Source organism: Lutjanus erythropterus, chromosome 12 (genome assembly GCF_056507025.1).
Source record: "Lutjanus erythropterus isolate fLutEry1 chromosome 12, fLutEry1.hap2, whole genome shotgun sequence".
In the NCBI taxonomy this organism is placed as follows: Eukaryota; Metazoa; Chordata; class Actinopteri; order Lutjaniformes; family Lutjanidae; genus Lutjanus; species Lutjanus erythropterus.
The window spans coordinates 7,159,701-7,172,072 of record NC_139328.1 but is presented as its reverse complement, the minus strand read 5'-3'; the positions used below and the strand labels follow the sequence as shown (position 1 = coordinate 7,172,072).

The following is a 12,372-nucleotide window of genomic DNA, read 5'->3' as shown; positions in this document are numbered from 1 at the left end:
TTTTCTTTTTTTCTCCGATTTTACGCCCTCTTCTCTCACCCAGAGCTTGATGACCGAGGTGGTGAGGAACAGTAACGTTGTAGAGGTGACCAACCAGCCAGGCTTCCTGGAGAATCTGGAGACGTTGCAGCAGAGGCTGTCTGTGTGCGAGAAGGCCCTGGCCGAGTATCTGGAGACCAAGAGACTCACATTCCCCAGATTTTACTTTGTTTCTGCCTCAGACCTGCTGGAGATTGTCTCCAAGGGAACGCAGCCCAAACAGGTGAGAGATATAAAACATGAAGAGATAGTCAGCACATTGTGGTTATCACTTCAATATATTCTTCAAACCGAGTCTCAGCTTTATGGAGCAGAGAATCTTAATAAAGATAAGAATGAAAGACAAACTGGAAATTTGACATTGATTTATTGTTATCTAATGTGTCTTTTTTTTCATTTTCTGAAATTCCAGTCGAGAGATTACGGTCTGTAAACAACATAACCTTTAAAATAGAAATGGAACCATAATCCGTGTGTGTGTGCGTGCGCGTGTGTTTTCCAGGTGACCAGACACTTGCTGAAGCTGTTTGACAACATAGCAGATCTTCGCTTCAAGGACTCAGACCGAGGTGGAAGAGGGGAAGAGGATGGGGAGGCAGTTGCTATAGGGATGTACAGCCGAGAGGGAGAATATGTTCCATTCTCTGAGCCATGTGTCTGTGAAGGACAGGTATTGAAAAAGTAAATTATATTTCTTTGTGTGCAGATAAAAAATACAGTTGCTCTCAATTATTGCTGTATTCATTTGTCACATTAATATAGTATAGCTATAATGAATTACTTATCATATATACAATATGTATAGAACTGTGTGTATACAGTTGCGTGATTATTGTCATGCCCATTATCCAGTTATATATTGTACAGAACATTCTGAGAACATCCCTGCTGGTATAAAGGACATTGTCTTGTAATGTTCCCATAATGTTCCCAGACATTCACAGTGTGGATGTAGAATGCAGTTAGACGCAGTCCTGAACGAAATGTCCTCCTGTGACAAAGAGGGAATGTTAACATCCCAAATGCCGTCTTTGTAATGTTGTAGTGTGACCATAAAATAACCAAAAAGGAACTTTCCCCCCTGACGTCATATAAGAAACTGTTATTATATGACCAAATTAGACCCATATGAAAGTGTTCTATTTAAGTCCTCAAAGAAACTCTCTCATATGACCAACTGGGGACCATTTAGTAATGTTCTCTTAAAGGAGCAATATGTAAAAATTGCACAGCCGAAATGAGTACTGCCGTCTAAACAGCAAGTTGGAGCCATAGACGGTATGTCATATAGGTTGAAATCCTATTTAATAAACAATCTATGTTTGAAGCGAGTCGTGTCAGCAGGCAGCAGGAACACTTCAAGAGCAAACACACGTTACAGGCTGGAATAGAAATATCAAAGGACGACACCGTGGCTCTAGCATTGTTGTCAAAGAAATGAGTTTTTCAACTTAGAATGTTTCTTTAATATATGATTGCATATTTTATTGTATGTATTATGACTTATTCCAGAGAATATATTACAGATTGTTCCTTTAATATCCCACATGTCCTCTTTGTAATGTTGCAATGTGACCATAAAATAACCAAAACAGAACATTCCCTTGAAGTTTAATAGGAAACTTTGAACTGCAGCACTTTCATAATCAAAAGAGGACGTTTTATGTTCTGTAAAGGTCGGACACATTCATCATGTGGAAGAACTTTTAGGGAATGTAATGCCAGGTCCCTAAAACTTTCCTACAGGGGTGTACTGGATGAAACTCTGTTTTTATTTTCATGTACTCTGTGTCTTGTTTCAGGCAGAGTGTTGGTTGAGTGCCTTAGAGAGCACCATGCGCTGTACGGTTCGAAAGGAGATCCAGGAGGCCGTGGCTGCCTATGAGGACAAACCGCGAGACCAGTGGCTGTTTGACTACCCTGCACAGGTCTGATCATTTGACAATAATGTACAATTCAGCACATGCAATTACCACTTTAAAGCAGCTACAAGGAACAGACTTGGTAGTAATTCTGTTGGCAAAGGTAAAATTATCAACATTCCCAATTCATGTTTTGTCTTCATAATAATAAACTAACATCAAGATATAATTCAGTGGTAAGGCCAACATAAAATGTTATGTTAGAAACCAGTTATTTTATAGTAATGTCCAAAGTGTTCTATACATCCAAGGACTGTACACAGTAACACATGTCTTGCAGTGTATTTCATGAATAAAATTATACCTATTACATACCTGGATTTGTCTTTAATCCTTTCAAATCCTTCAATTCTCTTCATCTGTTGAATGACCGACCAAGTTGTGCTCTATCACTGTCCCTTCCTCTCATTGCCGTTCCTGCCCCAGGATCCCACCAATGGCCTTGTTTGCTTATGTTGGTTAGATATAGGCATCATCATTAGGTTTTGGCTGTTTCATAACCAGTTAAAAGTCTTTGTAGTGTGTTTAACTTTGTTATACTTGACAGGTTGGGTTGACTGGTAGTCAGGTGTGGTGGGCCACAGATGTGGGCATCGCCTTTGAGAGGGTGGAGGAGGGATTTGAAACAGCTCTCAAAGACTACAATAGAAAACAGGTAGTTCTACAAATCCAGAGTAAGATCTCGTTAGGATAGTGGGTGGTTAATTTAATCTGTGACATTGAATTCTGGTTTTCTAGGTCACACAGCTGAACTCACTGATCCACATGCTGCTTGGTGATTTGACCCCTGGGGACAGACAGAAAATTATGACTGTCTGTACTATCGATGTTCACGCTCGAGACGTGGTCGCCAATCTCATAAGTCAGAAGGTAAGTCAGACGTACTGTATATTTGTTGAATGACTCATTACATAAGCAAGAAGACCCTTCTGTCAGTGTTGATGTATGTGTCTCTTAGGTGACAACAGGTCAGGCCTTTGCGTGGCTGTCCCAGTTACGCCATCGCTGGGATGATGAAACCAGACACTGCTACGTTAATATCTGTGACGCTCAGTTCCAGTTCAGCTATGAATACCTGGGGAACACTAACAGACTGGTCATCACTCCTCTCACTGACAGGTACACATACACATAGTGCTATATGCTGCGTCAGCACACATGCACACGGACTGTACACATCAACAATGTGCGCTTTAAAAAGACAGGTGGTGTGTGACGCATGTGGACAGGGCGAGGAAAAACATTTAAAACAAAATACAGGCGCCCACAGATAAATAGTTTTCTTGTTTATTGTGGGCAAACAATAATAATATGAAGAAAACTATTTATCTGTGGGTGTCTGGTAATTTGCTTGTTTTTCATTTGTATCACGACTGTACACCTGATACATTAATCAAGTCTTGGAGTTGTTCATGTTTCTGTTTTTTTTCCCAACAATCATTGTACCCATAAGTAATTATCGGTGCTCCATTCAAGCTGTGTAGTGGTTGAAAGTAGATAACGCCCACGCAAACAGATGTAAATTCAAGTATAAAGAAAGAAACAAGTTTGTTTTGTCAACCTCCTACGATAAAATGAGGGCAAAAATACAAACATTGAAGTCTCATGTCTGATCACATTGCATATCATACCACATTTTTACAAATGCACAGGATGACTGGATCCAAATTGTTATTTCTTTGCTTACTGATGATGTTATATTTTGATTTTACCTGTGCTAGGTGTTATATAACACTGACCCAGTCTCTCCATCTGACTATGAGTGGTGCCCCCTCCGGTCCTGCTGGCACTGGTAAGACAGAGACCACCAAAGACCTGGGACGCTCCCTGGGCATCATGGTTTATGTGTTCAACTGCTCGGAACAGATGGACTACAAGGTAGCACAGATTCTCCAGACGGTCTCTTTAGTGTCCATTATGTCATATTTACTGCATTCATATTGTGATTTATGTTCATTCCACCCTTCAATTTACTCTCTGTCTCTGTCTCTCCATCACATTTCTTCAGTCCATAGGCAACATTTATAAGGGTCTGGCTCAGACAGGGGTGTGGGGATGCTTTGATGAGTTCAACAGGATTTTAGTGGAAGTGCTGTCTGTGGTAGCTGTCCAAGTCAAGACTATACAGGATGCTGTGCGCAACAAGAAACAGAGGTAGATGTGGAAATAATGACATGCATCATAAGCTATTCAAATATTTATTCATGAATTTGTCTGATAATCCAGTCTGAGATTTCTCTGCGGACCTCATTAGTTATCTGTTATTGCTACTGTGTGTATGTAGGTTTCATTTCCTCGGAGAGGAGATTGAGCTAAAGCCAACCGTGGGGATCTTCATCACTCTGAACCCGGGTTATGCTGGCAGGGCCGAGCTCCCAGAGAACCTCAAGGCTCTATTCAGGTGTGGTATAAACAGAGAGGAAGAGGAGATTTTATGTGCAAGAGTTAACAAATGTCAAAGACGATTTATTGATAGCTGGTTTGCTAACTGTCCAGGCCCTGTGCCATGGTGATCCCAGACTTTGAGCTCATCTGTGAGATCATGTTGGTGGCGGAGGGCTTCATAGATGCTCGTCTGTTGGCACGCAAGTTCATCAGCCTCTACACTCTTTGTAAGGAGCTTCTGTCTAAACAGGTACATAAAATTAAAAAAAAACCACTGAACATACTATAACTATTCCTTGTGCTGTCTCATGATAAACACATACTGTTTAGAAAGTTATTATGAATGCTAAAGGAATGAAAAGATGACAACAGTTAGGGAAATGCTGTACATATTTATCAATGCAAACACAGTTACAAACACTGAACAGACTTTTGGGTCTCAGTTTTATGTAAATGCAACAAATGGTGCAAGTAGGGCAACTGCATTTAAATGTGTCTTGCTCATTAATCAGGTAATGGACTGGGTCTTATTCCACTTCACACAACTCTTTTAGCATAGGAATGAGAGCTGAGAACCACTTTCTGTTGAGAACTGGTTCCAAATGATCTGATTTATTGGAATTCTATGCCTATGCAATCCTACGCATTGCAAATCATTGACATCGAACTCCTGCCTATGTTACTCTAAACTAATAATGAATGAATGAAAACAAATTCTCTACAACTACTAACAGACAGTGGAGGTTTTGAACACCAGGGTCACATTCATGCCTTTTCTCTACTCTTTCAAGACTGTTCAGACTCAGGGATAAAACAATTGCATTGACGCTAAGAAACTGTGTAGGCTTATGTCTCCTCCACAGAGAAAATTGATCAGGAATCAATAAGAGAACTGATAAAGAATTGGACCAATAAGTAGAATCCATAATTACGCTGGTATCAAAATACTGGTTTTCAAAATACTGTTGGGCTGCTTTAAAAATCTTCTTCTGTATTGGAAGACAAAAACACTCCCTTTAATTCCCTCTATCTGTTAGGATCATTACGATTGGGGATTGAGGGCTATAAAATCAGTCCTGGTTGTGGCCGGGTCTCTGAAGAGAGAGGACCGGAGCAGACCTGAGGAACAGGTACGTATCAATCTGTTGTCACTGGTGGAAGCTGTCATTCACACTGAAGCGTCACACATATAATTAATAAGTGTGTTTCCATTATGATCCAAACTGTCACTTCCTATCTAGGTGCTGATGCGGGCACTGAGGGACTTCAACCTGCCTAAGATAGTGACCAGCGACGTGCCGATATTCCTTGGGCTTATCAGTGACCTGTTTCCTCAGCTGGACGTGCCGAGGAAGAGAGACCCTGAGCTGGAGAACGCTGTTCGCCAGTCAGTCAGTGAACTGCGCCTGCAGCCTGAAGAGAACTTCATACTTAAGGTGTCTCATTTTAACTTTAGGCTGAAATGGAAGTGCTCTTGTTCTCTGTGAAAAAAATTAAAATACTCAAGGGTTTAAGTATAATTTTTGTTGGGACAAAAAGAAGGAAAGATGCTATTTTAGGATTGTAGACCAAGACACATGAATACACTAAATAGAAATATATAACTGGTGAATAAAAGAGATTATCACTGTGTTTACAGTTATTTATACTTGTATATACTTAAAGTGAAGTACAGGTTTTGACTTGGCTATATTGTACATTATTCCTTTTTTAATGGTGGCGCCCAGATCAATGTACTGCAGATTATTATCGATGATATTCAGTAAAAATATGCAATCTGGAAGATCCTGATAAATGCTTTCTAGTTGCCAATCGCAAAAACTGATCAATGATGCAAAAAAAACTTGAGCCTATTCTCAGCTGAGCTGGTGTCACAGCCTAACTAACCTAAAGGAGCATTTCACCCCCAAAATGATTTGCATTTACTCACCTCGAGTCCTTGAATTTCAGATTTTTTTTTTCCTCACATGTCAGTGCTTCCTTGTGAATGTAGAATGAATCCAAAGCGCGCAGTCCAGACTGAAGTTGATGGCGCTCCTGTTTTTAAAGTAGCAAAGCTATACCAAAACATCTGTTTAAAAACCTTCGCTTCACCACTCCTGAACATGCATGTGTGTAGTGCAGTCCTGCCTCCCACCTTGTTTACTATGTACAGTCACACAGTATTTCTAGCCTATGTTATGTTGCCACCTGTTGGAGATTCAAATACACTACAGAGTAGCCAAACTGACATAATATGCTACACAGCTGCTCTGACCAAACAAAAACATGATCGGTTTCGGCCGACATGGCTCATAGGTTATTAGCGATCATGATCAGCAACACAAAAACAGACCTCCCATGAGTGAAGATTTTCATATTCTGCACTAGGTCTATTTGTTCATTGATTACTTTTAGTATTTATGTGACCAGAAATCCAGTAAAATATGTGCGTTGATGCTTGTGTGTCTACAGGTGACGCAGCTGGAGGAGCTGCTGGCTGTCAGACACTCCGTGTTTGTAGTCGGCGGACCAGGAACTGGAAAGAGCCAGGTTAATTTCCGTATAACTACATAAAAATTAGTAATTGGCCCTTTTATTTTCAAAGACACTTTTTATAACAGCCCTCATACTCAAACACAAGGTGAACAAACTCAGGTTGCAATTCTACTGTTAAGTATGGGTGTTATTGTAGGTGTTTGTTTTATTAACACAAAGATGTTGCATCAAACATCTTGTATGAGCTGGAATGGTACTGATTGATTTGCTTTTGTGCACAGTGTGTCAAATATTTATGTTTATTCATCAGATCCTGAAGACTCTCCACAGAACCTACGCAAACATGAAAATGAAGCCTGTGTGGAGCGATATCAACCCTAAAGCAGTGACTACAGATGAGCTGTTTGGATACCTGCATCCTGCTACCAGAGAGTGGAAAGATGGTGAGGGGCTTGAGGATTATACGAGGAATTTAATAAGCTGTAAATGATGATCAAGGGAACCTGTGTTTTTGGGCCAGAACCAGATTTTGGGTTGCTGTCAAGCAGAAGTTATTTTGGTGCCAAGTCTATAATTTATTCCCAAACCTCTTCTCAGAATTAATTAGAATTTGTTAAAGTATTTTTTTCTGGTTCAGACTTAACTCTTGTTTGAATTGTTTTGATATGGAATAAGTTGCTTTAGCACAATATTAATGATTGTATGTTTTTTCCCAGTGAAGGTGGCAGGTGCAGGAACAGTGTAAAGAAAATACTGTTGATATACCACTGTATATTTTACTATTTACTGCAGGTCTGTTCTCCTCTACCATGAGGGAGCTGACCTCGGTGGGCCATGATGGACCCAAATGGATTGTTCTGGACGGGGATATTGACCCCATGTGGATTGAGTCACTCAACACAGTTATGGATGACAATAAGGTCTGGTTGTTCTCTGATATTATCCAGTTTCCATACTTATGAAATGAAATATTGATATAATGACAATAATACACATGAATATACATGAATCATAATAACCAAGTCCTGATTTCTGAGTGATTTCAGCTTCTCAAGTGTGAATATTTTTTTTAGTGTCATTTATTTTGCCAAAAAAGAGGCTATAGAATATATCTCTCTATATATTGCAATAATATCGTTATCATGAATTCTTTTAATCGTGTAGTGATAATCTGATATTGTGAGAGCCCTACCTCTAATGCTGGATTTTGTCCCTTATCCGAGGGTTTGTTTATCAATTGCTTCACATTTTGCTGCTGTTGTGTATATTTGAACAAAAGCTTAAGCTCTACAGAACATTTTTTTTCCCTCTCCTCTGTCCAGGTCCTGACTCTTGCCAGTAACGAAAGGATCAGTTTGTCCTCCTCCATGCGTCTCCTGTTTGAGATTTCTCATCTGAAGGCTGCCACTCCGGCTACTGTGTCCAGGGCAGGGATACTCTACGTCAACCCGCAGGACCTTGGCTGGAGCTCGTACGACACACATACAAGCACACACACGTAAAATCATGAACTTTTAAATTGCACTTAGCTTAGATAGGCAGTGCTGTCTTTCCTGTATTCCCAGGTATGTGACTAGCTGGATAGACACCAGACAGGCCCAATCAGAGCGAGCCAACCTCACCATTCTGTTTGATAAGTATGTGCCATACTGCCTGGAACAAGTCCGCTGCAACCTGAAAACCATCACTCCCATACCAGAGAACAGCATGGTGCAGGTGAGAATACACACAAAGTGCTCATTACATGTGACACACATACAAGCCAAACAGTCTTAATCAATGTGTCGCACACCTTTACACCTCATCTCCTCTGTGTTATTAAACCAGAAGATGAATTTTTGTGTTGCATTCTTGCATGTTGAACATGTTCATGTGTTTTGTCAGACACTGTGTTCCTTGCTTGACTGCCTGCTGACAGAAGAAAACACTCCTGCTGACTCTCCCCGAGAACTTTATGAGATCTACTTTGTTTTCGCCTGTGTCTGGGCCTTTGGAGGGGCCCTCTTCCAGGATCATGTGCGTGGTGACTTAATGTTTTCTTGAAGAGCTCGCTTCTTTAGACGGCTGTATTTTACATGTTAGATAGTTAGGCAATCTTAGATAATCTTAGAATCTCAGTGAAAGAAAGCTGATACGGTCCGGTACACTGTACCATTAAATGATTCAGTGCCAATGTGCAGTACCGGTAAGACGGAATAGCAGCTGACTGCCAAAACCCTCGTACAACCACCTGTCATGATCATATTTCCAACGTGAAAACACATCTGCTAACTGTAAACAACAGTTACTTTTCTTATAAACTGCTTCTAAATTGTTCCAGTGTGTTTGTGCCCAGAACAGACCAGTGGGACAGATTTTAATCCGTGCTGGAGGGAACGCTGCTGCCTTTCCACAACTGTTCAGTTACTGCTGGCTTGCGCCACCTTCAGCTGCTGCTGACTGTCGGATATTGAGGCTGTGGGGTTTTGGCAGTCAGTCATTTATATATAGTAATTTTTCACAATGTTCAGTTTGATTCCAACAACACGGACAGCAGGTCAAACAAATGCAACTTTCATTGGTTGTTCTGTAACTCTGGCATAATGATGGTGCGGGTGTGCATCCTTACTTCCTAAACACACACAGTCCCTGGAGGGGTGCATTTTATTTATGATTTCCATACTTTCACATTTTTTCTGTACCAAACTATCACCAAAGTGTTTTGCTTTGATGGAAAAAGGGCTTATACATTATCTTCCTTTTTAATGTGCACACAAGACACATTTTGACATATCATGGCACCATCATCTCTTGTTTATTTATGTGCCTAATGCATGAGATTTAAACAGTTAAACTGTTTTTAATTAATTTAGCTCTAGTTTTCTCCTATTTTAAAACACAGTTTTGTCATCTTTCACAAATTATTCTGTGGCACTTGAACCATTTGAATAAATCTTTTCTATTCATGATATTCTCTTACACCATACAGGCATTAAGAAATTGAATGTGTGTGTTCAGTGACGTGAAGCTGGCAGCAGTAGGAGAACAATATGAAGCAATGAAATCGGAAGTTGTGGTACCAGCGAGATTATTACATCACATCATGATATTGTGTTTTTTCTCAACTAGCTGAATGACTATCGTGCTGAATTCAGCCGCTGGTGGTCTAAAGAGATGAGAGCCGTGAAGTTTCCTTCCCAAGGCACCGTCTTTGACTATTACATCGACTCTGAGACTAAAAAGTTCACTCCCTGGAGCGAGAAGATGTTACCATTTGAGCTGGAGCCCGACGTACCACTACAGGTTGCGTACTAATGATTATGTAGTTGTGTACAGACAACAGAATCACTGGCCGTTATGTTTATACTCATTATTTACCCCATTTTGGACAAGCCCTTTCACTCAGGTCATGCAATGTGTGTTTTCAGACTGTGTTGGTCCACACTCCAGAAACCATCTGTCTGACCTACTTCATGGACCTGCTGCTCCAGAGGGGCAAACCTATCATGTTAGTGGGCAACGCCGGAGTGGGCAAGACCATCCTGGTGTCGGACAAGGTGGCCAAGCTGAAGGAGGACTACATGGTGGCTAAAGTTCCCTTCAACTACTACACCACCTCAGCCATGCTGCAGCGTAAGAATCACAGCAATGAGAACAAATATTTTGACAGGGGATTGGTGCTTACTAAATTTAAATACAGATCCTACTATTACTGATGGTACTGTAGGGGTTTTACAAGGTATATCAGTGCTAATTATTTTAGAATCCCATCTACAAATAAGATTCTGACCCTGATTGTATCACAGTGTGTTGACATCTCAGTGTAATACTGAACTAGATTTTTTGAAGGTTGTATGAGGTACTTCTCAATAGTCATGTACTGTATTAGCTGCAGTAGATGTCAGTCAGCACTGACCCTCACAATCTGGCGATATGTCAACAGCGATCTACTGCAGTTAATACACAGAGTGCCTCTTACACCCCACTTCAAAAAAATCCAAACTGTTCCTTTATTATTACTTGAATTACATAGCATTCATTATTTGTATTTTGAATTCTCGTTTCGTGGTGCAAACTGCATTAACTGGACCTCAGGTGTCCTGGAGAAACCCCTCGAGAAAAAAGCTGGTCGCAAATTTGCTCCTCCTACCGCCAAGAGACTCATCTACTTCATAGACGACCTCAACATGCCCGAGGTGGACATTTATGGAACCGTTCAGCCGCACACACTCATACGCCAGCACCTTGACTACAACCACTGGTGAGACAGAGACAATGCACGCACAATGATCTAATTTTGCATAATTGTACAGAACAGTTACACGCCCACACCTTTAAATAAACACTTGTTCTGTGCAGTTAATAAAGGTTATACTTAATTTAATGGTTAGATTGAATTTAAATAGAAACAAACTTCTGCAGGTATGACAGACAACGGCTGGTGCTGAAAGAAATTCATAACTGCCAGTATATCACCTGCATGAACCCAACAGCTGGAAGCTTCTCTATCAACCCCAGACTGCAGGTATACGTGTTGACATACATCACCATCGCTCTCTCTGCTACAATTACTTTACTTAATTAACTCATGAAGCATTTTTACAAAGTAGTTTATCAAGTTGCAAATGAACAGAGAATGGATTTAATCAGCAGTAAAAGCACGAAGCAATTACACATCCAAGAAATGATAAACAAGCCAAAAAAACAAAACAAAACAGAACTGAAATTGAAGTGAGAATGTCCTCAGAAGCTGATAAGAGATGACAACAAGTTTCTAGTCAATAATTACATTTAGAGAGCAGTTTGACAGCTGCTTCCTATAGTGTTTTAATGAAAGGTCATTGTCACATCTCTCATTACCCCTTTCAGAGGCATTTCTCAGTGTTTGCAGTACATTTCCCCGGCGCAGATGCATTAGCAACCATCTTCTCCAGCATCCTGTCAGCTCACTTCCTTCAGGGAGGATTCAGCTACGGGGTGTCCCGCTCAGTTGGGACTCTCATACAGGTACATTCATATGATCAGTGCAGCATTTGTCTACATTATAACCTAATTTCAGTTTTCTGAACAGTGCATATATCATTCTATCAATTTATCAGATATTCTATCTATAATAATGCCCATCTGTTTGTCTGTTCCAGTATCTATCCATTTATCTCAATATCTATCCATCTTTTTGTTCTGCTTATCCAGGCAGCGATCTGTCTGCATCAAAAAATCAGTCAGAACTTCCTTCCTACAGCGATACGCTTCCACTACATCTTCAACCTACGAGACCTCTCTAATATTTTCCAGGTAACACACACACACACACACTCTCACTCACTCATTCAGTCAGATAAAAAATCCAAACAGTAACATTTTATATATAGATGCCTGGAATAAGCATTAGTAAACAGGCAATAAGGCCCTTGTAAGATGCTTATTATCATTACTATTTTTTTATAATAGCAATGCAAAGACATTTACTGAGTTAAACTCACTTTCGTTGTTGTTGTATTTAAAGGCATCTTATAAGGACCTTAGTGATGCTTATTTCAGATAAGTTAATATAAAGGTTTACCTACAA

The 12,372-nt window shown here is 40.3% G+C and overlaps 1 protein-coding gene across 2 annotated transcripts in view; it reads left to right on the top strand.

The window, feature by feature from the left end:
• The window catches only part of dnah9l (dynein, axonemal, heavy polypeptide 9 like), a 47,477-nt gene that overhangs the window by 15,594 nt on the left and 19,511 nt on the right, over positions 1-12,372 (top strand). For both annotated transcript variants that reach the window (XM_084731912.1, XM_084731913.1), the window contains 24 exons: positions 44-262; positions 542-709; positions 1,842-1,967; positions 2,509-2,616; positions 2,700-2,831; positions 2,920-3,080; positions 3,683-3,839; positions 3,970-4,115; positions 4,246-4,362; positions 4,458-4,596; positions 5,384-5,476; positions 5,588-5,782; positions 6,801-6,878; positions 7,135-7,267; positions 7,617-7,744; positions 8,147-8,295; positions 8,390-8,540; positions 8,709-8,840; positions 9,933-10,106; positions 10,232-10,436; positions 10,899-11,064; positions 11,226-11,328; positions 11,673-11,810; positions 11,997-12,098. In XM_084731912.1, coding sequence (XP_084588038.1) covers positions 44-262; positions 542-709; positions 1,842-1,967; positions 2,509-2,616; positions 2,700-2,831; positions 2,920-3,080; positions 3,683-3,839; positions 3,970-4,115; positions 4,246-4,362; positions 4,458-4,596; positions 5,384-5,476; positions 5,588-5,782; positions 6,801-6,878; positions 7,135-7,267; positions 7,617-7,744; positions 8,147-8,295; positions 8,390-8,540; positions 8,709-8,840; positions 9,933-10,106; positions 10,232-10,436; positions 10,899-11,064; positions 11,226-11,328; positions 11,673-11,810; positions 11,997-12,098 — 3,420 coding nt within the window. The remainder of the gene's footprint in view (positions 1-43; positions 263-541; positions 710-1,841; positions 1,968-2,508; positions 2,617-2,699; positions 2,832-2,919; positions 3,081-3,682; positions 3,840-3,969; positions 4,116-4,245; positions 4,363-4,457; positions 4,597-5,383; positions 5,477-5,587; positions 5,783-6,800; positions 6,879-7,134; positions 7,268-7,616; positions 7,745-8,146; positions 8,296-8,389; positions 8,541-8,708; positions 8,841-9,932; positions 10,107-10,231; positions 10,437-10,898; positions 11,065-11,225; positions 11,329-11,672; positions 11,811-11,996; positions 12,099-12,372) is intronic.